We start from the raw sequence: 26,394 nt of genomic DNA on the forward strand, positions 1-26,394 counted from the left end.
TTTTATTATTCTTTAATATTTTCTCTCTGGTTTTCTCTTTTAAATTCAGTTTTTGAGTACTTAAAAGTTTTCATAAAAATGAGTAAGAATTTATCAACCTCATTTTTTAGACGATTTTGAAGAACATCTTCACTTCTAAAAACATAGTATACATGCAACGTAATGAGAAGTCTAAAAAGTTCCTTTACTTCCTCTGGTTGGCAAATATCCTTGGTTTCATACTTTTCAAATTTATAGTAGTGTGTATTATTTCACACATATTCTGAACAGCACTTTGCCTCGTACTGTTCCTTTAAAAGATACTCAAGTGCAATCATGAACTAGTACCCAGTGTCCTAAACATAATCACCCTACAATTACACATTTATCCTTTAGTCATAAAATGAGAACAGTTCCTTTTATTACTGATGCTCATCAAAAGTTTTTTCCCTACCAAGTTTTTTTTTAAAGTGATCATTTATCATTAGAATGCCTAAGAGCATTTTAAATTTTAGTTAGCTATATTTTATGTCTATTTTATTTACTCCTTCAATAAAGATTTATGGAGTGTCTTCTATTTTTTGCATTTCATCTTATGTTTTTCTTTACTTTTATGTGAGTGTGTGAATTATGAAGTATAAAAGTGTCTAAACTTGAGGGCTCCATGGCTTTGTTTAGAATGTTGGCTCAGTGTGTGAACTCGGGATTACAAACTCTTTCCAGTGGTTGCTGTAAACGATCTGGTTGACTAATACTTAGAATATCCCTGAAGGACAAAAGTTGTATTCAGAGTTGGTGCCAAAGTATGATAGCAAAATACAAATTAAAAACTCTTAAGAGCTAGTTTCCAGCTATTTTCTCTTTTTTCTTATCAATTGTGATCAGCTAGAATGAAAAGCTGCAAGGCTATCTACCTTTCTGTCTGGTGTATTTCAGAAGCAGCAAGTGCTAAGAAGGTAAGAACCCCAGTCTCAATAAGCAATAGCTAGTAAATATTCCCCTTGAAAATGTACTGTATTTCTAGATCTATATGGGAATCTTCAGAGATGTGGTGTGTCTTGGGCTTACACTTCTAACTCAGAATTGAGTTAGTGAGTTTCTGCTTATAAATTACCCAGCCTCTGGTATTTTGTTATAGCAGCAAAAAACAAATTAAGATACTTTGCTTATGCTGTGCCTGCTGTTCATAAGGTCTTTCTCTGACACCTGGGACTTAACATCCCCTCAACACCAGTGTCCTTTTGCCATCAGTGTGACAAGGAGATAAGTTGTCATCTCATCTGTGAAGCTGGCCTCCAATTTCAGTTGCTTTCTCTCGCTGTAAGATTTTATTCACCTTGCCAGCTTTTAAAGTTTCTTTAGTTGATGTAACTTTAATTTTAGACAGTCACATTTTGTCTAATGTAGTTACAGTGTTAAAAACAAGGTTTAGAACCTTATGTTTTTTTAAAAGTAGTTGAAACTTCTCCTGATTTTTTTTTAAGGTGATTACATCTAATACCAGAGGAGTTTCATAAAATCTGAAATTGGTTTATTGAGTTGAACTGAGTCATCTTGCAATGACTTCATAAGTATTTGATTATTTTACCATTGTTGATGACATAGCTAAATCATTCAGTTTTCAGACAGTTTGCAAAATCAACCTTGGTGGTAAATATTGAACACATTTCCGCTTTAAAGTTATATTATGTTTTTAAAAAGAAACCTGTATCTGTACCTTCATTATATAGATATGCTTTGTTCTCTGAAGAAAACAAAAGAAATGGAATCTTTTTGACTAGTGATTTAAATTGTTTTAATTCAGAGAAGATTTTATATATGCAGGGAAAACAGTTGCTTATCAAATTTAAAAAGTAACTGCTAATTGAAAAGTAGATATGCGTTCTGAGTTATTTTTAAGGTAGCTGTTAGAGTAGGTGTATGTGGCAGGTTTTAGTGTGGATTAAAATGTGTAACAACGACTCTGCAGATGAGTTATATGAAGTGTCTAGGTAAAAGGAGTATACAGTGTAGGAAAGCCAGATGACCTCTTTGGAAGCAGATTGTTACACCTGGTTGTTACTGTAAATAGTGGTGGCATTGATAATATGGGGAATTCTTAACATTCAGGGTTACCAACTTGAATGTTCTCGGTGAAACTTTGTATGTTTTCAGCACTGCCCTGTCATCTCTGCCTCCCACAGTCCCTCTTGGGCTGCTGCGTGTAGGGCAGGCTAAGCCTTTCTTGACAAAGTAGAGATGAATAAACTCAAAAGAGAGAAGTTAAAGACATGAACCCATTGTGGCTTCCTCCCTCTTTGTTGTGTGATAGAACTGATCGAAGGCTCCAATTAGGGAAAGCTACAGGAGCAAAGTAATTACATTTTATATATTTATTTAGGCAGTGCTGGGGTTTGAACTCAATGGCCTCACATTTACTAGGCAGGCAGTCTACTACTTGAGCCACTCTGCCAGTCCTTTTTTGTGTTGGATATTTTTGTATTTTTGAGATAGAGTCTTGATTTTTGCCTGGGCTGGCCTCAAACTGCAATCTTTCTAATCTCTGTCTTCAGTAGCTAGGATTACAGGTGTGAGGCAAGGTAATTACATAAACCTGAAAAAAACAAAGATATGAAGGTATAGTACACAGTTGCATATGTAAAACTTTTTTAGAATTTTTTGTATTTTGTATAGTGGATTACGGACTTCTCTCGTGTGTGTTTCTTCTTTTTGGAGACAGGGTCTCACTATATACAGGCTGACCTGGAACTCGTGATTGTCCTGTGTCAGCCTTCCGAGTGTTGGGATTATAGGCCTGTGCCACTGCATCTTGCTTCTCTGTTTGTTTTAATTTCCTAAAGCTCTGTAGAATCTACAGTGAAAAGAGGAAGATAAACTGTTTTTCTGTTTTCAGCTTTGCGTACCATATGTGTTTCTGATTGAAATGATTGTGTGCGTGTGTATATTTATATGTATGTGTGTATGTTGTGTGTGTGTGTGTATATGAACACATTTCCACATTATTCATAAAGACACACATGCCTTTATAACTATGCACATTTGGGAAAAGACGTATGTGCTGTGTTTGTGAGTAGGAGAGAGAGTGAACGTGTAGGGAAGGGCAGCATGTGGGTGGTGGTGGCAGGGACAGAGGTGAATTGGGCCACTAGCACTGCTTCATCCTTATTCTAGGTCAGGTTTGGTTACTAACATGGTGTGAAAGAAAACCTTAATTGCAGTTTCACAGCTGCGTTAACACTTAAGCTGTTCACTAACCAATTCTCTTGACAGAGATTAAAACCTAGACATTCCAGGACTATATACAATAACAAATTAGCAACACATTCTGTGTACCATACAAAATAATGGTAAAAAAGTTTTAAATAGTCATAACAGAATATTGCTTAAAGTATTCTTTTACTAATCCTAAAGGAATGAGAAATACTTTCTGTATTATGTAAGCACCCCAGAAAGCCATTTCATCTTGCCTTTTTGATTATTAGTAAATGAACTCTACTTAAAACAGGGAGTGAACAATATCTGAGCCAATTGAATAGGTAATATTTAGGTAAGCAGAAACAGTGATCCAAATTGGAAAAAGAACAGGTCATAGGGGATTAACACACTGCTATTATGAAAAGTCCTGGGAGATCCCAGATGCCCTCAAGAGGCCAGCACTTTTGTTTATTGAGAACCTTTGTAAGACTGTGCAAAGATGCTTCATGTGAAAAACACTGGTGTGCTAATATTGCTCAGCTGTTTAAGTACCAGTAAGAGCTATAGAAGTTACTTCTCAATTATGACACCTAAATGGCCGGCCCTGAATCAGATGAAATGAACTCATGGGTTGGAATGCATCTATTTATTTTTAAATGCAAAAAAGTTGATTAGGTTTTAAACTTAAGGTTCCAGATTTGTAGAAACTTTTTTTTTTGGCCTGAGGAGAAGTATTTTCCCTCCCTTCCAGTCCATTTTACAACGCCTCTTCCCCAACTGTGTTCTTTGCTGACAACAGCAAGTGTATGTACTTTGTGAGGTCGGTAAATGCTGATTCCTGCAAGAAGAAAACTTAAGCAGTGAGCTTAGACGTTGTCAAGAGGAAGCACAATGAGTGAAGCAATTGAATGAGTATTGCAAGGATTATTTAAAAGTATGAGTCAGAGACCAAATAATCTTACTTCCCTCAGATTACCAGTCTTCATATGTATATCATGTTTTATTTTACTTACTTGTTTAATTTATCCAGATATGTAGATGGTAGCAAATTGGCTTATCAAATTGTCTTCTTTTTCTTATCAAAAGCTAAATAAGCATTCTTGTAACCATAGCTCCTGTCTCCATAGAACTACACTAATAAACTTGATCCATATGATTTAAGATTGTAGAATAAATTGCATTTAGTGAAGGAAAGATGGTCTTTATATATGTCTTTAGCCCACGGCACCTACTCGATAAAATCTACTTTTAATGGTTCCTTTTAGGATACCAGTGTTGATGAATTCTACAATAGTCTGTTTAATTCTTAATAAATGTTTTTTTCTATTTAAATAAGGAGGTCAACAGCTAAATAAATATTTTCCTGCAGTTTTTCTTAAGTGATAGGATTCAGAATTTATGTATAGGTACGCAAAGAAGCCATTTTATTTAATTATTAATAAATGGACTGTACTTCTTTTATTTATTGGTAGTATTGGGGTTTGAACTCAGGGCCTCACGCATACCAGGTACATGCTCTACCACTTGAGCCAATCTGCCACCCCAGTGGCCTGTACTTTAAAACGGGGGATGAAGAATCCCTGAGCCAACAGGAATGACTGTAAGGCTGAGGGAAATTCAACTATATGGGTATTATTCTTTACTAATTTAAATGGTGTGTTTTGGGGAGTGAGGAGAAAGGGAAGAGAAACATTTTGAAACCATGCTCAACAATTTTTGATCGCTCATCTATTCTTTTGTGATGATATAATTGACCACAACTCAAAATCTGAAAAATCTGTATATTGAGTAATTCACAAATTGTTGAATTTTTCTACTGTCTTAAGTCCTTTATAGAAAATGTTTTAAAAATACATAGCATGAGAAACGGGATCATATTTACTCTGCAGGACTTGGGAAACCAGAAACCAGTGTTTTAGAGAGATGAAAGTATAGTTTTATATAACATTATAAATACATTGACTTATTGCTGCTTGCATTTCTTGGGTGTTGTGTGTGTGTGTGTGTGTGTGTGTGTGTATGTATTGTTAATATTGACCAAAATTAACTGGATATGTTGGCAGACCTGGAAAAAAAAATTGAGCTTCTGTTACTAAATAAAGTTTAAGTGCTTCTTTTTAAAATAAAACTTTACCCTTATATAGACTGTTATGTACGATCTGTGTTTCCATAAGGAATTGTTGATTAAGTAGCTTCCATTTTGGTATTACAGTATGTCCTGGTGTAAGTTGCTGACTGTGTAAAAATCTTGTAAGTCAAAAAAGCAGCTCAGGCTTAAACCCCTACTATTTATTATGGCAGAAACCAGAAATAGAAATCTACCAGGAGTTTTACAATATGGTGAATTCCTGCATATCTTTTAGAGCAAATTAGTTTAAAAAGTTTACTTAAAAGGCTATTGGCTATAGAACTAAGTCAGTTACTTTGTATATTCTTGTACAGAAAGGGTCTTTTTTTTTTTTTAACTTCATTTACTAAATACATGTCTGCACTTTTTTTTTAATAAAGAGGGCCCCAGCATAGAATGAGACAAAATTGTTAGTATATCTGTGAGATATGCTGTTAACCTATAAAAAAGGCTAATTAAGTATAATTCTGACATAACTTGTTTATATGCAATACTTTAGGAAGGTTAACTTATTTTTGCATGAAACAAAATGTCTGCAAAATGTGTTTTATAAGTAACTCATGTTGGATTTATTGACAATAAGGGCAATACTTGAATTTTGATGTCTGCTTGCCAGGTGTAGTAACTTAATATTAAATGCAATTATTTGTCTTTAAATGTTACTAACAGGGTCTATGAAGTGTGGTTTGTGTTTTTTGAAGAAATGTTTCAGTTTCTCTCTCAGTGTCTGTTACGGTCTTGAAGAGAGGAGGGAGAGAAGGAAAACTAAGAATAGTTGCTATTTTATATGAATTTATGCTGTAGTCAGTGTGCAGGAGCTGTGGAATCTTTATTACTTTGTAGTAGTTTTGGTACATGGCATGACCAGTTCTTTTTTTAATAGTCAAAAAGTGATTTTTACATTTTAATGAGGTTAAATTGTTTACCAATTAACATTGTACTATAAAGGGAACATAAGTATGAGTGACACCAGGAAAGAAAAGCTGTCATTTATCATCTCATGTGTGGTATTCTAATTTAAATTTGTGGTTTGAGAGAATTAAATTTGGATTCTAACATGATCCAGAAGTAAGACCTATATGTATTTTAAGATAAATTCAGTAAACTGTAAAGCAAAGACTGGGTTTGTTTGACCACAGCAAAGGTGTACTTTAAAAATGCCTTTCTAATTGTATATAGTAAACCTTTTGTTTATCAAGTTAGACTTAAATATGCTGCCTCACGTATCACTTATATTAGTATTGTTACTTTAAATTTAATTTAAGAAATTTTTATCGGTGTATGTTAGATCGTACCTAGTAAGGGGCTTTTTACTCGTGTATATTAGATTGTACATAGTAAGGGGTTTCTTACTTGTGTGTACCAGATTGTACACAGTAAGGGTTTTTTATTGATGTATATTAAGTTGTAAGGGGTTTCATCACAGCATTTCCATACACATTTGATTACTTTTCACCCTCTATTCTTGTTTCTTACCCTCCCTCTTCCTTCCTCTCCCTTTTCGCTTCCCCTTCCTCCTCTGTAGCGGCCCCCCTTTTATTTTCATGACCATGGTGGCTTGGTGTGTTTTGTTTTCCCCTCGCCTCCACTAATATTTGGTCTTATGCTTCCAAAGTTAAGGTCTTCAAAATAATAACCAAGATGTATGGGCAATGATTATTAAACAAGAAAATTAAAATATTATTCGTGAAGACAACCCAGATTGTTTAATTATACCTTATACTGTCTTTTTAAAAACAGTAATGTTTTATTTTCTATTACTAAGGATGTATTTTTGTTTGAATGGTTTAATAACTGCCAATAGGAAATTGTGCTGTTCAATACAATTTTACATCTTCATTGCTGTAGGTATAAAGAGCACATGGAGTATACATCGATTGTATTTAGGGTTAGGTTAGAGTGTGCTTTGAAACAGTGATGCTGACATGAATATAGTGTATAATATTTGAATTGAACTTTATATTAAGTATCTTATAGGGTGTCTAAAATGTTAATTCTAAAATAGTAATCTTGAAAAGTCCAGGTCAAAACTCTGTCTAATTGTATTCAAAAGAGAGGGCCTCCTCTTTTTTATACATGGTAGAAGATATAAAAATACCGTTTAACTCTTAACAATGAGCTGTAGAACACTAACGTGTTACTTACCCTGTGTACAAATAATTCAAGTGATTGATGTATTTGGTCTGTATTTTCTTGTAAAGGAAACTATTGTCTATTTAAACTGTTTACTGATTATAATGATGGTTGCTCATTTTAGAAGTCTTGCAAAGTACAGAAAAAATAAAGGTAAAAATAACATTTATTAAGAGTTCTAGCAATTTACTGATATTTTGATATTGGTTTCCTTCCTGTCCTTTTTTCTGTGTGTGTGTGTGTGTGTGTGTGTGTGTGTATGTACACCATACCATATATGACCAGTTGGTATCATACTGTTTCTGTAATGGGATTAAATATTAACATTTAAAATTTCTTCATAATTATATTCACATGTTATAGCTAGAATTTGTAGGGAACATAGTTTTTATGTCAGAGAAGAGTTCAATAAACTTTGAAGGGTCCAGATAGTAAAATATTTTAGTCTGTAATCTAAGAGGCAAAAATGACTTTATAATACAGGTTTTCATAACCATTTAAAAATGTGAAAACCATTCTCAGCCTTGGGACTTCAAAACAAAATGAAACGAAACGAAACAAAACAGGCAGCTGGCTAGATTTGGCCCATGCTTTAGTTTACTAACTCCTGCCCGGGAAGATCATTTGCTTATATTTTATTTATGTGTATGCACACATATCTAAATCTTTGACGTTTCTCGGTATGACCACCTCAAAGGCCCTGAGCCAGTCCAAGTGTTAACACCCAAGGGTCCCGAGTGTGATTCCAGTCTGACTGCTGCAGGACCCAGTTCATTGGTTCCTAGAGGGAGGGTCGACTTTGACTTAGTGAAATATGGTACTTGCAGTCTCCTACTGTACCGCGTTTGGAAGTTCTTCATTCTGCCTTTACAGGAAGCGGGAAACTGTTTTACTTGAGTCTGATGTGAGATGAGGATACCGGGTAGAAGGTGTTGGACCTGCCTGAAAGTGTTTGGCCTTAAAATGTCAAGGTCACTCTCCCAAATCAAGTTTTCCCTGACCTAGCTGCTGTATTTAGTATTCATTTTTCTAACTTCAGAGATGAACTTAATAAGGAGTTTATTATATGTTGATATAAAGGAAGCAAAGATTAAAAAGGAGAAATAATAAAGTAGCTAAAAATAAACATCACAGCACCTTTCTTGTCTTGGGATAAAAATTATGTTCTAAAATTTATTCAGTGAGGGAAAAACTGTTGTTTTGGTATTGCCGTGATACTGTTTAAGGCACAGTTTTTTCTTTTTTTGGGGTGTGTGTGTGTGTGTGTGTGTGTGGTTAAATACTGTAATTCCCATTTTCAAGTTATGCTCAAAGCTTTTCTAGTTTTGAGCAGCAAAAGCAGAGGTGCCATCATTCTGTCATTGCAACTTCCATCAAGGTTAACGAGTACACAGATAATCTTTTCTGACAGAGCACTGTAAATATTTGAGGGCCTTGTAGTGGCAGTTTTTAATCATGACAGCCCTTTAGCCAAAACACAATCAGATTTTGTTAGTAATTTTGTTAGTAACATGATGGCTGTGTTTTCAAGAGTTAGTTACTGTATGAAGTAGGGTTTTTAGTGAATGAAAGGCACTTGTAAAGCTACTGATACCTTTTGATAAGAGTATTTGAAGAGTCCATGTGTCAGTGAGAATTACCTGAGAAGTTGTTAGGGGCTATGATCTGTTAAACACACACTGAACGCATCTATAAAACCAGGACAAAATGGATCAAACAGCTATTTGAGGACTCTGCAGAATAAATAATAACCAGGTGGATTGGGAAAGAAGACTAGAATTCAAAGTACCATCGAACTGGCTGTGAGTTTACCATTTTTTTTCTTCCAGTATTCCCGGACCTGAATTTAACACAATCTGAAACATAGACAGAGAGCGCTTCAAAAGATGCCTGCTAGTTCTGGCTCAAGAAGCAGGAAAGATAACTCCTAAATTCAGAATTCCACTCTTTCCCCCTTCTCTCATGTCCCATTCTCAAGCAATCCTTTGGTAATGTCAGCAGAAGCCACCATGGGAGCCTGCAGTCAAAACTGAGGAATGGAAACTCCCCAGTCGATAAGTACCTGGCTTCCTCTCGTGTTCTCCACCTCTATTGCTTGACCCCCAAAGCAGACACAGTTTCAGAAGAGTGGGATCAAGCAGTGTACCAAAAGCTCCATGCTCTACCTGGAGAAGTGAGAAGGGCATCCCAGGAATTGGAAAGTGCTGAGATCACTTGTTGAACTTGGAGAAGCCATGCCACACCATGAAGCCATCAATTAGCAAAATGATACAAGTACGGGAATCATCTGACATAGACTTTACAGCTGTTATTAGGCAGAAAGATGCTACAAGTCAGTGTGGATGGTCTGGGAATGAATGGAAAAGTCTCAGCAGAGAAGTAGAAGACAGAAGGAAGTTATGGAACTGTTAGGACTGAAAAATACCTAAGTGGAAAAAAAGACAGCCTCCACCTGATAGCTCACAAACAGAATGTGAAGACGGGGAAAAATGTCAGTGAACTGGAAGATAGATCAATAGAAAAATTTCAATCTGAACAACAGAGTAAAGAAAAATTTAGATTTGAACAGAGCTTCAGGGAGCTATGAGGAAATAAAATAGACGTTTTGAGGAAGGATGTGGTGCTGAGCAAACACTTGGAGAAATAAGTGATTGAAATCTCACAGTTTATTGATGTACATAAAGATACAGATTCAAAGAACCTGAAGTGGAATAAACCCAAAGAAATCCATGTTCAGGCATTCATAACCAATGTGAAAACTAACAAGAGAAGGAGTTGGAAACACAAGACCTCTGATTATTGTGGATTTCTCATCAGAAGCTGGAAATGAGAAGAAAAAGGTAACAACAACAAAAATCAGAACACTTAAAGGGAAGAACTGCTTGTAACCAATAAAAATGACTTTTAGAAAAGAAGGCGACATAGTGTATTTTCATGTGAAGGAAAACTTAACAGTATTAATTCCCAGACCTGATCTAAAAGAATGGAAAAGGATAAGACAGAAGGAAACTTGGACATTAGGAGTGAAAGAAGATAAACAGAATGGTAACTATCATAGACTATTTTCCTCGTGAGTTCTTTGAAATATATTTAACAAGCAGAGTGTAGTGATGCACACCTGTACTCTCAGCACTTGGAAGAGATGGGCAGAAGGATTGTGACTTTGAGGCTAGTCTGGGCTATAGCAAGATCCTGTATCAAGACACACATATGCTTGTGCATGCACGCATACATACATACATATATTTTAAGTTGAAAGTTAAAAAAATTATGTTAATTGATGTGGTTTTTAATGGATGTCTATTATTATATAACATCTACTTGAATTGTTAAAATTTTGATTCTAAGTAGACTATGAAAAGTTAAGGGTGCATTTTATAATCTCTTGAGCCACTGCTTATAAAATGAAAAGGTGTTAGATTCACAATGGATACATTAAATTGAAATTTTAAAATACTTAACCCAAAAGAAGTCAGGAAAAGCAAAACAGAAACAAGCAGAAAACAGATAATAAAATGGTGAATGTAAATTCTTGCATGTCAGTAATCACACTACAATTTTAAATGTTGTAAACACATTAAGAGTTTGTCAGAGTGCATTACTTGGAAGGCAGAGATCAGAAGGATCATGGTGCAAGGCCATGCCAAGCAAGAAGTTAGGAAGACTCATCTTCTTACGTCTATAATCCCAGCTTCCTGGAAGTGTATATGTAGGAAGATCGGAGAAGGCTGGCCCTGGGCAAAAACATGAAACCTTACGTGAAAAATAACTAAAATAACTAAAGCCAAAAAAAAAATGTGTATGAGAAAGATTGGTCTTGGGGTGTGGCTCAAGTTGTAGAGAGACTGCTTAGCAAGTGCAAGGAGACCCCGAGTTCAAATACCAGTACTGCACCATCCCCCCAGTGACCCCAGTATTTGCTATCTATCAGTAACATATTTTAAATATAACAGCGTAAGTTTGTTAAAAGTAAAAGTTTGAAAAAAGATACAGCATGCAAACACTAATGAAAAGAAAAACTGTAATGACTATATTAATTACAAAGAAGACTAGAAATACCCAAGATTCATGGGAACATTACCTAATAATAGAATATAAAAATGTACAAAGCAAAATTTGAAGGCACCTGAGGGAGAAATAGAGAATTCCAAAATCATGTTCGAAGACTTCAGTGCTCTTTTCTTAGGGTAGAATCACCAAGTGTATAGAGTGTATGGGCAGGACTGTCAGCCAGCCAGATCCAAGTGACGTTTGTAGAGTATTTTACCCACGAGAGCAGAACATACATTATTTATAAGCACACATAGAGTATTCATCAAAATAGACCAAGTCTTGCTTTTAAAACAGACTTTCATGAATTGATGATAATCGAACTCAAGTGAAATGTTTTCTGTTAGATCATAATGCAGATGTACTAGAAATTAGGAACAGAAAGTAAAAGGACAATTTCCAAGTACTTGGAGATTCAGCAGCAAACTTCTAAATAATCCATTGGGTAAAAGGGTAAGCCTCATGGGAAATTAAAAAATATTTTGAACAGGTAGAAAATGAAAACCTAATGTGAAAAATTCTGTAGGTTAGGCACCAAGTAAGAGGGAAGTGATTGAACTCAGTGTTTATATTAGAAAAAAAGACAGACCTCAAATCAGAAATTCATATTCCCAACTCAAGAAACTAGACAAAGAAGGCAAAGACAAAATAAGAGGAAAACAGAATGAATTCAAAGCAGACACACAATTGCTAAAATTAGTGAAACTAAAAGCTTGGTGTCTTTTTCTGTGGATGAGTAAAACTGGTAAATCTTATCAATATGATTTAAAAAAAGGAAAGAACCAGTATCAGCAGTAAAACAGCAAGGGGTGGGGTGATATCATTCCAAATCACAGCAAGGAATATTTAAAAAATATTAAAAACCCCAATTCTGTGAATATAAATTTGACAACATAGGTGAAATGAATGAATTCCTTGAAGTGGCAAACTATCAAAACTCAATCAATATGAAATTAATGATCTTTATTGTCCTTTACTGAAGAAGTTGAATCTGTAGTTATCAACCTTCCAGAAACAGTCAAACTCAGGCTGTATTACTGGCCAAGGATATCAAATAATTAATGAAGAAATAATGTTCTTTATCTACCCATCACTTCCAGAATGTGGAGGAAAAGGAAACACTTCCTAGCTTTTTTTATGAAGCCAAAATTAATCTGATACCCAAATAAGACAAAGTTAGTAAATGAAGGCATGAGGAAGGAAAGAAAGAAAACTGTGGGCCAGTATACATCATGAGCATAGTTGCATAAATCCTAAAAACAGTATTAACAAATTGAATCTCACTGCTCATAAAAGTTATATTATAACATGATCAGAAAAGTCTACAGCTAACATCATTCTTCATGGTGAAGGAATGAGTGTTTTCCTCCATGCATGAGAACAAGGCAAGGATGTCTTCTCTTAACCTCTCTGATTCATTATTTTACTGAAATCCTGGTCATTATTATATGGCAGCAAATGGAAGTAAAAGGCAATAAAAAGATTGGAAAAGAAGAAGTAAACGGTTCCTGTTGGCAGACAAATGATTATGTAGAAAATACCAAAGAATTTCTGAATACCTAGAACCTAGTGAGTTTAGCAAGGTCAGAGGATACAAGATTAACACAGACAGACAGACATTTACACATGAATTGTATACGTTGGTCTTATATGCAGGTTTTACATTCATGGATTTAACCAACTGTGGATAGAAAATATTTGAAAAATGTGTACTAACTATACTTGTTTTTCTCATTACTTCCTAAATAATACAGTACAACAACTATGTAGGGTTTACATTGCATTAGAAATTATAAGTAATCTGGAGATGATTTAAAGTTTATGGGAATATGCATATAGGTTATGTGAATACTATAATATTTTATGTAAGCAATTTGAGCATCTGCGGGTTTTGCTCACTATCTGCTGTGGATAAGATGACTTACTAGCAGTGTACCATAAAATGAAAAAATAAGTACTACATACAGTAGCTCCAAAGGAATAAGATGCTCATGAATACATATCGTGTACATGTGTACCTGCCTAATCTGTATGCTGAAACCTGCTAAACAATGACGAAGGAAATCAAGACTGAAATAGATGCAGACTTATACTGGATTGGAAGATTCAAAATGGTAAAATTGTCGCTCCTTCCCATATTGGTTTATGAATTCAACACACTACTGCAGTCAAAACTCCAGCTGTGTATTTGTATACATAGGCAATCTGACATCCAAATTTATATGGGAAAAGAAGAAATCAGAATAGTTAAAAACAATTTTGGAAAAGAATAAAATTAGAGAAATTCTTGATTTTGAGTTGATATAAATTTATAGAAGGTACTCTGTTGTGAAGGGACAGATATGTGGGTCAGCAGAATGTAGTAATTGCACTGAAAAGCAGTCACAGTATGGCAAAAGTGTTAAAGAAATTCATTGATGGATACAGGACAGTCTTAGCAACAAATGACATGGGCTGGGGATGTGGGATGTAGGAATAAGGCCCTGTTTGATCCCCAAAACTGCAAAATAAACAAAAATCCAAAACAAAAAAAAATAGTGCTGTAGTAATTAAACCTTGACCTAAATTTACATAAAAAATTAACTCAAACTCAATCATAGGTTGCCTGATGCATACAAATGCAGCACTCAGGAAGCTTAGACTGGAGGATCACAAGTTCAAGGCTGACCTGTGTTGCATATTGAGACCCTGACTCACAAAACCAAATCAACCAACCAACAACAACAAAAATCAATGATCTAAATGTAAAACATTAAACTTTTTAAAAGTTTTTAGGAAAAGACGTTCTTGATATGGAGTTAGGCAGAATCCATGAGTTAAAAAAGAAAGCATGATTCATAAAAGAAGTTTGTAAACGAGTTTATCAAAATTTTAAAAAATGCCCCATAAAATGCATCGTTAATCACAGCTATGTGGGAGGCATAGGTAGGAGAATCATGGTCAGAAACTGGCCCGGGGCATAAACATGAGACCTTACCTGAAATATAACTGAAGTGTAAATGTGCTGGAGACATGGCTCAAGTGGTAGAATTCCTGCCTGGCAAGCACAAGGCTCTGAGTTCAAACCCCAGTACCACCAAAAATAACCAACGAAACAAAACAACAACAGCATAGAGATTAGGCAATGGTATTTAGAAATCAGTATCTCACAAAAGAATAAAGAACTCTTAAAACACCACAGTAAGAAAAGTAACAGCCCAATTAAAAAATAGCCAAATTTGTGCTGGAGATGTGGCTTAAGTGGTAGAGTAATTGCCTTACAAGTATGAAGCCCTAGTTCAAACCCCAGTATCCCCCCCCCCCAACATACACACACACACGCCAAGTTTGAACAGACATTTCACTAAAGAGGATACAGGGGTGGCAAATAAACATCTGAAAAGATGCTCAATATCATTTACCATTAGGGAAATGCAAATTAAAACGATGAAACACACAACATATTTTACTTTTATTGAAATTAAAAACATTGTGACGGTACCAAGTTCAATTAGAATACAAATCATTGAACAGTCACACATTTTGGAAGGATGCAGAAATGGTGTAACCACTTTGGAGAACAACGTGGGTTTTGTACAGAGTTATGTATATATGACCCAGCAATTCCACTTTGGAATAAAAATATATCTTTACAGAAATACTTGGTCACAGACATTATAGATGTATTCATAGTTGGGTAAAAAGAGAAACAAAGCAACTGTGATTTCACAAAATTTGCTGCATCCACACATTAAACTAATACCAGCAATTAAAAGGACAAAGTATTCATGTGTGCAACAAATTGGTTGCCTCTTGGATGCATTGTACAGAACCAAGGGGCCAAATTTCAATGATTCCATAGAATTGTGATTGTATTTATTCCCCATGCTTAAAAAGATAAAACTGGTGATAGAGAACACACCAGCCCTTACTAGGAGTTAGGATGTAGGAAGGAAGCATGTGAATTAAAGGCATGAAGTAAGTTTGGATATAGTGTGTTTTGCATCCAAATTTGCTGCTAGGTCAAGATTCTACAGAGCCGGGCACCAAAAATTAACCCCCCCCCAATTTTACAGTATGATAATTTATAAGTAAAAAATTAAAAAAGACAGAAGAATGAAGGGTAGAGTGTATGGAAAGTGGGCAGGAAAGGTAATGGTACCCATCAAAACTGTACCAAAGTTTAGGAATTTATTTCTGTCCAAAAGTAAACTTCAAGTTTTAAGATAGCCTTTTTTTTCCTCATTAGATAAAGATCAGATTAAAAGTTGTCATTTTAGTTCTTTTCATTTTTAAATATCATGCTAAACTCATTTGTTTTTAATTTGAAGTATCCATTGACCTATAAAGTATAATTGAAAAGAAAAGTATTCCTTACATAAAATCAGCGAACAGTTTTCTTTTTGACCTCTTGCAAACTGTTTTACTTCTCGAAATCTGTTTTGTTTAATATGTAAAAGAAGGGTTGATAAGCAACACATGAAACACGGGAGACATCTCAAGAGATTTTTTTGAGAAACTTCTCAAAATTTGTGGGATGGAGCAAAAGCAGTACTTACAGGGAAATTTGTAGCATTGAATATACATGTGAGAAAAGATCTGAAATCATTCACCTAACCTCCACCTTAGGAAGCTCCAAAAGACAGCACAAATTCAGCCTAAAGTATGCAAAAGAAAAGAAGCAAAAACTAGAGCAGAAATCAACGAAGTTAAAAAATGAGTACTGAAAACCCATGAAACCAAAAACCGAGTCTTTGTAAAGATAAATAATCCTCGATGCTTTTCACGTGCTATGTTTCAGAGTCCACTTTTGTGTTTGTTATCTGTGTGTCTCATGATTTGTAGCTCTACACTTGAAGCCTGATTGCACAGTAGACATGAGTATTTTCTTAGGTGTCATTTCCGTCACACATTTAACCACTGAAATTGTACTTTATTTTGCAGAAGAACTTCTGCAGCCCCCTTTTTCTTCCCCCTAGCCATTAATTTTACCTTGCTTTCTCATACCTCTCCTAATGCTTTTACTTATATTTCATTGTCCAGTTATCTCATAGATTGTATTGTTTTTTAAATAGGTTTCATAGTTTTGAATATCATCCTCCAATAATGTTTCAGTAAATATTTCTACTAAAAAGCAAATTCTCCCACCCAAACTCATTCCTCATTGTCACAACAAAGAAAATTCTGATACTATCTTTATTTACATTTCTTGACTGTCTTCTGTAGATGAAAAAAAAATCCATTGCATTTGATTATTGTATAATTTTAGTTTCTTTTCATTTAAGTTTCCCTATAGTTGACATTTTAATGACAGTGGAACACTTGTCTCCTAGAACTGTCTCACATTTTGGATTTGTCCGTTTTTCCTTGAATTGTCATTTAATGTGTTTCAATATCCTGATTTTCCTGATACCTTTTTTTTTTCGGAGGGGTCAGTAAAGCTTTATAGTTGAAGTGACTGGTTCTTAACTTGCTCCTGTAGTTTGTTCTGGAAGTCATCAGATTTTTCTTTTTCTTTTTTTTTTCTTCTGGTGCTAGGAGTTGAACCCGTGGTCTTGCACATGCTAGGCAAGTACTTCTACCACTGAGCTACACCCCCAAGAGGAAAGGTAAAAGAGGATAACCATTAGTGCTAGGATGTCACAGGTGTAAAAGAGTGAGTCTAGGTTTGGCAGGTATTACTGCAGTTAGTTTGGATGAAGGAGAACATTAAACTTTGTAGAAAAATGGAAGCTATGAACCTTGGATTTGGTATTGTGGGTATGCTAAAGTTGAGTATATCTCTTTCTTCAGTTCTTTGTACTTTTTTCATTGTCCATATTCAAACACAAGTCCAGGAGTCTAAGTGACCTGTGCTTAATTGATCCAAAAGGAAGACTTGGTTCTGGGTCTACAGGCAAGGACCTGATGGTGATGGCCGTGTGTGTAGAGATTGGGGAGTGAAGAGGTTGTAGGTGTAGTAACCTATTCCCAAATGACTCATGTGAAAATAAATGCAGTTTCTCTTCCTCAGTCTCTAGAAGACTCAGAACAAAAAGAACTGGGATTGTAGCTCAGTGTAGAGCAGACCCTGGTTTCTATTTCTAGTATCCTCAAAAAACAAAACAACGAAGAGATAATTGAACCTGTAATCTGAACTATTTGGGAGGCTGAGGCAGGAAGATCACTTGAGACCAGCCTGGGGAACAAAGTGAGACTATGTCTTCAAAAAAAATGCCATCTAAGAAATAACATTTTTCTTTTCTCTCTCTAGGCGAGCACACTTAAAATCATATTCAATCACAATTAATGTTTAGATTATTTAATATATAAAGTCTCTTCTAGCAAATACAGTCCACCTAACATATTTTCAAATTCATAAACCTGAATTTCTTTCTTCATTGAGACATCTACCCTTATTGGCTGCTTACATTTAATTTACTCCTTCATGTATTTTTGGTCACAGTACAGTGTTTTACTAGCCCAAGATAGATATTAGACAAACATGTCATTTCTAGAGAGTCATACATAGATATATTCCATTCCCAAAAGAAAGCTAAGTGATTTGAGAGAAGTTCCTAGTTTCCTTTTTTGTTTTTCTTTTACTCATGTGTGCATACAATGTTTGGGACATTTCTCCCCCCTTCTCCCCACCCCCTCCCTCTCCCCTCCTACCCACCTCACTAGCAGGCAGAAACTATTTTTCCCTTATTTCTGATTTTGTTGAAGAGAGAGTATAAGCAATAATAGGAAGGACCAAGGGTTTTTGCTAGTTGAGATAAGGATAGCTATACAGGGAGTTGACTTGCATTGCTTTCCTATACATGTGTGTTACCTTCTAAATTAATCTTCTCGAAATAACCTTTTCTGTAGTTCCTGGTACCCTTCTCCTATTGGCCTCTGTCACTTTAAAGTATCTGCTTTAGTTTCTCTGCATTGAGGGCAACAAATGCTATCTAGTTTTTTGGGTGTCTTACCTATCCTCACACCTCCCTTGTGTGCTCTCGCTTTATCGTGTGATCAGAGTCCAGTTCCCATGTTGTGTTTACCCTTAATCTAATGTCCGCATATGAGGGAAAACATATGATTTTTGGTCTTTTGGGGCAGGCTAACCTCGCTCAGAATGATGTTCTCCAGTTCCATCCGTTTACTTGCGAATGATAGGATTTCATTCTTCTTCATGACTACATAAAATTCCATTGTGTATAAATACTACATTTTCTTAATCCATTCATCAGTAGTGGGGCATCTTGGCTGTTTCCATAACTTGGCTATTGTGAAAAGTGCTGCAATAAACATGGGTGTGCAAGTGCCTCTGGAGTAACCTGTGTCACATTCTTTTGGGTATATCCCCAAGAGTGGTATTGTGGGATCATATGGTAGATCTATGTTTAGATTTTTAAGAAGCTTCCAGATTGTTTTCCAGAGTGGTTTACTAGTTTGCATTCCCACCAGCAGTTTAAAAGGGTTCTTTTTTCCCCACATCCTTGCCAACACCTGTTGTTAGTGGTGTTGCTAATGATGGTTATTCTAACAGGGGTGAGGTGGAATCTTAGTGTGGTTTTAATTTGCATTTCCTTTATGGCTAGAGATGGTGACATTTTTTCATGTGTTTTTGGCCATTTGAATTTCTTCTTTTGAGAAAGTTCTGTTTAGTTCACTTGCCCATTTCTTTATTGGTTCATTAATTTTGGGAGAATTTAGTTTTTTGAGTTCCCTATATATTCTGGTTATCAGTCCTTTGTCTGATGTGTAGCTGGCAAATATTTTCTCCCACTCTGTGGGTGCTTAGTTTCCTTTTGATTGAGAAGCTGTCTAAAGGCAGACTCGGTTTCCATTCTGTATGTGTCCCTGATGTTTCCAGTTTAAACACATAAAATAAAGTAGACAGCTTCTCAAGCTGTACTAATCTGCATGATACTGTAGCACTTTGTGAGTAATGATTGATCCAAATTAATTGCTTGTTATGTGCACACCTAGAAAGCCAATGAATAACATGAGTTCTGATCAAGGAAAGAAGATAAGTTACGAAAAGTGAGTTGAATTTTTATTGGTGAGCTAAGAGTTCACTATTTAAAATTGTACTTCTTGCAGAATATACTGCTACTTCATTAGTGGTAAATGTAGAAAGCTTCCTTGTTCTTTGAGAGGAACATGACAAGACTAACCAACATTCATTTCTGAAGGCATTCTGCAAATCTCTACTCGTATGGGTTGAGGAAACCTGTCGGTGACGTGGTATAGGGTACTGAATAACTACAGTGGATATTCATTCTTGGTATTATGCTCTGAAAGAGATCATGAGCAATCAATCAGGAGAAATACAAGGTTAAGTTACTTTTATTTCTGGTCTCAACACATCTGGTCTCAACATTTTCATTAACTGATCAGTATATAACATTTTAATGTATATTTCTGTTAGAAGACGCCTATTTAATGTGTAGTATTGATTAATTAACATTAAACTCATGGCCAACAACTCAATAACTCCGACTTGAACAAAGCTTATCATGACACCATAATGCACCTCATCGCCTGTGCTTTCAAATACAAGATCGCATTTAAAATGACTCAGAAGCCCTATTTTTTGTATTTTAAAAATCATTTTTGGAGGGGGTGGTACTGGGTTTGAACTCAGGTCTTGGTACTGTCCTGCTTGAGCCACTTGTGGGAGAGTTTGGAGTTGAAGGCCATTTTTAAACAGCAAAATTACTAACAAAAACACAAAAAATAAATAAATATAACACTAAATAGATTGCAAAAAGGACGCTTGTTAATAGTGTAAACACTGAAACAAGAAGGCCTTGTTCCTTCTTGGATGAGAACGTGCCTGGTTAGTGACTCAAATTATTTTCACTCTGTACATGTTCCAAATGACTGGAAAGCTTGGTGACTGTACAAATAAGTTTAAGGAATATTAATTTGCAAATATTAATTTGCAAATGGAGTCTGTCAATTAGGATTGATTGATTATTAGTTCTGGTACTTGTGTAGACTGAGGAAAGAAGTTAGTGTTTTCAGTTCTCTTCTGAGTTTTGGCTTCTTGGTTGGTCCCACAGGCAAACTTAGACCCAAATGGAACATTTTCCTGGGGTTCCATTTAGTAAAGGCTTGTCTGTCCATGCTTTTCCTGGTAATGTGTCACTCTTCCTTCATTTTGAGGGATAAATGGACTATTTTGAGTTTTCTTGAGGAAAATAGCTTCTCTTGTCAGTGATGGAATTCCTGTAAGAATGGTCTCTCGCTTCATAAAATTTCTGACTTTTTTCATAGGAACCAGTAATGCAGGTAGTTTTTTTCCTGTTTCTTTACTTAGAATACTGGTAATTAAGATGGCAACTAATTAGCCTAACTTAATGTTTTATTTTTCATTTTTAAAATTTCACATTGTGAGTTTATACTTCATCCTCTTAAGTTTTAACGAAAATTTAGAAATTAATTCTGATCCTTAATGTCTGTACTATACGCTGTTTTAGAGGACAGTTTTTCTTTCATCCCTTGAAAAATTTTATACTCAGGAGAGAGACCACAGCCAAATAGTATATTTTTTTCTAATTTTTCAGTATTTTGGAGGTATTCTTGAATAGTCCCTATACAAACAAAATAAGATATAGCAAGTGTGGATTCACCAAATGGCTTTTTAAAAAATCCAATACCATGTGTTCTTGATATTGGGAATTCTGTAGATTCATGACAATATGAAACTTCCTGATATATAATACCATCAGAAATCATTTATTGACTGTCTCTCTTTACTTTTTGGGTGCTATATGTTAAATTCTTATTTTCCCTTTGTAGAGATGATGGTAGAGAGAATAGAAACTGAAAAAAATCCAGATGATAGACACAGATTAAGTGCATGTGAGACCGCTCTTAATTGCTCAACTCAGATTTAGTTTTTGCTACATCAATTTCAAGATCCTAGAAGGAAAGTGCTTTTTATCTCTGCCTGGCTCGTATGCTAACTCAAGTTCACATTAAACATTTCTGAGGAATTTTCCACATGCAGTTTGAAAATAAAACGAACCTGTATGTGTCTGTCTGTACAAGTAAGTGGTTTTTTAGATTAAATGTGCTATTTGGAAGTGAACATTTGAGGGTACATATAAGTAGTTCATTTGGGGAAATCATAGAGACTGTGCAAATAGGAAAGTCAGGTTCAGAGGCAGTTCTTATTTTATCGAATGTGGTTTGTACATTTGATTTTATTAGCAAGTCTGTCTCTTGTGCATCTGACTTCATTTCCTTTGGCATGCAATATGTATTCTATTTAGTTGTCCCCTCACCACTCCCCCACTCCATTTTTTTTGTTTTGTTTTTTTAAAAACCTTCTTGACAATAAGAGACATGGTGTCTTACATTTCTTCATGTAATTAATTCATGCTCTAACTTTGCTGCCTGGAATGATATCTACTTCTATATGAAATGATTTATTGATAGTATGTCTAAATAATTTCTAAGTATTTGCAGTCTGCCATTACATTTCAGGAAAGTATAGGAAGAAGATCTTTCTGAATGTTTTAAGTTTGCTTTTTAATTTTCTTAGAGAAAATGAAATACATGAGGCATTTCTGTTAGGATTAGAAATTTAAAAAGAAAACAAATAAACCATGATAACATGACATTTAATATACTTAATATGTTCCATGACTGTTGTTTGGGTTTAGAAAGAAAGAATTATTATCCAGGCCTGGAGAACAGTGCCAATAGATACATGTATTGAGGTCTTTCATATGTTTACAACTTGTCTGTTGATTTGTTTCTAAAGGAAAAATGTTTTGATTCAATTGGAACTGTTAAAGACGTAGCGGTATAGAGATGGTGGCTTCTTCATTCTATAGTATTGATATTTCAGTGACTAGAATGTACAAGTAGAATGTAGTATAAGTGTTTTAATGCTGTGTGCTGTACAGACCTACAAGTGTGGCTCTTGGGAATTGTTGCAGATTGGATTCCACTGGGAGCCTGAAATTGAGTTTAGTATACAGGATGTTCCTTGAGTGCCCTTGGGACCAGCATCTGTGGAACTGAGAGGAAGAAAGCTGGATTAGATATAGGGAAAAATCGAATTGTGTTTTAAACCAAGTGGCATTGTTGACTAACCTGCTATGAATTCAGGAGCTATTATGCCCTTCAGAGTTCTCCTGAGTTGGACTAAGATTTTTATAGCTGTGTGGATCCATCACTGGATGTGCTCTACCCTAGGAGGGGTTGTAATCTTGGACAAAGCTGTCCAGGCAGTCCAAGCAGCTGGGGCGGTGAGTCCTAAGGAGGAATTTGTGGCATATCACAATATCCTCCACAGGAATATACTTTTGACTCTGGCTTGGTTTCTTGGCTTCTTCTTCCCAGTTTCCATTGGACCTCTGAGATAAGTTATATCCCTTTTTTTCTTCTGACCAAGGGTTAATATTCAGACTTTCATTTATTATGTAAATATTTATCAAGTGCCCATAAATTCCAGGAAAGATTTATACAGACTCCAGAAAAAAACATTTTTGCAGCAAGAAAATGGGCTTGACAACCATGTGTTGCCAGCAATTGAAGCATTTCTAAAGTCCTGTTGTTTTATCAAGAACCAAATCTGAAAAATAGATAGGAATTTTTCCCTAGGACAGAGAGGATATCACACGATACATGGGATCTTTACACTTTTTTTTTAATCTGAAGGAACTTGTACATTTTAAAATTGATATATAAACTTTAAAATAAATTAGAGTATATTGATAATTATAAAGGATATAATTTGGGTGTTTGGTGTATTTAAAAATAAAGTAGCTCCTTTAAATGTATCCAGTGCAATCTTGATGCCTTAGAAGTTTAATACCTGCCATCATCCCTTTCAACAATGGGTGCAAGGCCCTGATGTTACAAAGTACCCTGTGTTGGTGCTATTTCAGACTTAGGCTATCCAATTTGTTGGAATGGTCAAAAAATTGATTAAGAAAGGTTTTAACTTTTTCTCGCTTCTTCCTGGAAAGCAGGAAGCTGTTTGGTTACTTGAATGTGGCCATTCCCAGAAAGGGTTCATTTTCTCCCACTCATCCTGGTTAATGATGAGGATGAAAGGTGCAGGAGATAACAGACCTATTCTGAAAATTTCGGGGCATGATGTTTCTCCTTTTCTTTTCATTTCTTTCTTTTTTTGTTTTTTTAATTTGTCTTAATGGTAGCCTCTCGCCCATCTGTCTGGTGTGGCTTCCAGGTGACAACCTATATAAAAGTTTTTTAGTGAATTAAAATTTAATTCTGCCCCTCCACCTGGGTTCTTTGACTGGATTGATGGTTTTCATGTCATAAGTGTAATTACCATGTGATCAGATAAACTCTTTACGAGGTCTCCCTACAGTGGCCCATGCAGATCAAAGTCGGGGAGCATAATGGTTCTCCAGAATATTTATTTTTAAAGACTCACATGAAGGATTTGGATCTGATGAGGAAATGATTAAATAAAAGGTCATTTTATAGTTACTGAAATGGAACACAGCACTTTCCTCTAGCCCTTATGGAGGGAATATCTTATTTCCTGAGAAGTAAGGGGGAAAGGGGACGTTACTGATGTTTGTCCTTCAGGTACCCCATCCCCCAAATCATCCTAAGGAAGGAAGATTGCCTGGTGAGGCTCTCCCAGACTCTTGTGGCTCTGATTATGGTTGATTGTCATTTCCTTTTACCTTTGAAGTCCATTGGAAACATCAGCAGCAGCCTCAATGCGGGTCTCCCCACAGAGAACACCTGTCATCACCTCCAGATGTCTCCCTTCCCAGGTCCTGTAACCATGGTTCAGTCATTCCATGAAGCAGACTTCGTTAAGGACTTAGAACTCATTATTTTAACTAAGCTGGAGCCCCAAGGCACCCGTCCTGTTGGAAGCCCACATGTAAAGCAGCCTGCCTGTGCCATGTGCCATGTGCTCTGTGCCATGACTGATATAGGTCTCACTTGTGGAGCTTCAACAATTGTAAACGATACTTTTTTGCAGGGGCACCTTATACAATTACACTCCTGGCACAGGCATTAGCTCTGAACAAGAACACAGTCACTTGCATCATAAGGGTGGTTTTTCCTAAATACTTTTAGGTATTTAAGGAATTGTTCAGGTTTTTAATTGATTGCAGAGATCTCTCCAAAGTGAGGCTAACTTCGGTTGCTTGGGAGCATCTTCCTAGAGGACCAACTTGATTCTTTATTTACATATACCCTGTAGGCAGTTTTCTCTAGAATGGAGTTACCCAGTTAGGATGACTGTTATGAAAACAGTCTCTGACTTCAGCTAAAGTGATTGATGATGCCACTTGGTCCCTTAAAAGTTATTCAAATCAGCATCAATTCACTGGCCAGTATTGTTATGGATGGAAAAACTGCCTTAGACTTCCACATGAGCCAGGCAGATTATAGGGTGAATTCTGTGTAATTGCTAAAACATACCTGGATCGATGCTTTGTTCTCAGTGGGCATGTCAACACAGAAACATAAGGAGAAAGCCTCTTGTGTATCTAAGGTAGGACCCTTCTAGTTTATAGGATTTGTTCAGCTTCCAGGACCCTGGAGGACCTGGTGGACATCAATACATCACTTTTGTTAGTCATATTAATCAGCTTGGTTGAGAGTGACATGCGTATATAAAAATTCTCCAGGAGCCTAAGACCATGTAGAAATAAAGGGTAGATATTGTTAGAAGTAATTCTCTATGGGCCTCCTGCATTTCTTCACATTTTGCAAGCAGAGGAACTGACTGTCTTTGTTTTTGATTGTCCTTTGAAGGATGCTTGTATACTAAGCAGCCTTGGAAAATAGGCATAGTATCTCCCTGTGGAACAAAGGACAGGTATGTTTACTGTTTATTGTAATAGAAACAACATCTCTTCCAGAGCAAAAGTCACACATGCTCCCTGTGCATTATACAAGATTGGGGCCTCCTAAACTCAGACACCCTCCCCTATCACCCCACTGAGGTGCAGACATCCACTTTTGCTGTGACATGTGGGGTCAGGGGAACTGATGCTACTGTACCAGTGCTCATGCTGCTTGCTGAGATGTGAGTAATACGCCATTTGACTCTGACTCAGGAGTGCCTTGTCTTTTGCCTTTATCATCTACCTTGCTAGCTTACAAGTAGTGCCAAATCCTCACATCCTTTAGGTTTTTTTTATATGAAAGATTCATCTGAGGAGTTTCAGGCTTTTGTCTTTTTTTCTTCTACAAAATCAGAGAACAGGAGGGTGGAACAAGTCTTGCCGGGGATGTAGGGGGGCTGGCACCAGTGGTGGGGGAGGTGATTACAGTGCAAAAAATGTGTACACATGTATGTAAATGCAAAAATGATACCTGTTGAAACTACTCCAGGAATCGGGGAAGGGGGATGGAGAACAGTGGAAGGGGGTGAATTCATATATGATATATTTGATAAATTGTGAGAACCTGTGTAAATGCCACAATGTACCCCCACCTAGCACAACAATAAAGGAAGAAAATCCAAATGTATATATTCTAGTCCTTCCTTATTCATGGTTTTATTTTCCAGTGTTTCAGTTAACCACAGTTATTATGGTAAAAAACTATTAAATGGAAAATTCCAGAAGTGAACTGTTGACAAGTTTTAAAAACTTTTATTATATTGCTATAATTGTTCTGTTTTATTGTTATTCTCTTACTATGCCTAATATGTAAATTAAGCTCTATCATAGGCATATATGTAGAGGAAAAAAATAATAAATAGAAGTTAGTACTGTCTGTGGTATCAGGCATTTTCAGAATGTCTTGAAAAGTATGACTTTTGTAACATATCCCCATAGATAAGGGGAGCAGGGACTACTGTATCCTTCAGCTTAACAGCCATTTAAATATATGTTACCTTTAGCACAAGGTCACAGATTACTGCCCTTGGGCTGAATATGGCTCACTACTTGTTTCTTATGAATAAGGTTGTATTGTAACCCATTTATATTTTC

At 35.8% G+C, this 26,394-nt stretch overlaps 1 protein-coding gene across 11 annotated transcripts in view; it reads left to right on the forward strand.

Moving 5' to 3' along the window:
- The window catches only part of Tcf12 (transcription factor 12), a 318,977-nt gene that overhangs the window by 54,347 nt on the left and 238,236 nt on the right, over positions 1-26,394 (forward strand). The window contains exon 3 of one of the 11 annotated variants that reach the window (XM_074066033.1): positions 9,265-10,480. The exons of the other annotated variants lie outside the window; for them this stretch is intronic. Within the exon in view, the coding sequence (XP_073922134.1) occupies positions 10,333-10,480 (148 nt within the window). The 5' untranslated portion in view covers positions 9,265-10,332. The remainder of the gene's footprint in view (positions 1-9,264; positions 10,481-26,394) is intronic. 11 annotated transcript variants of the gene reach the window in all.

Source organism: Castor canadensis, chromosome 2, assembly GCF_047511655.1.
Source record: "Castor canadensis chromosome 2, mCasCan1.hap1v2, whole genome shotgun sequence".
Lineage (NCBI taxonomy): Eukaryota > Metazoa > Chordata > Mammalia > Rodentia > Castoridae > Castor > Castor canadensis.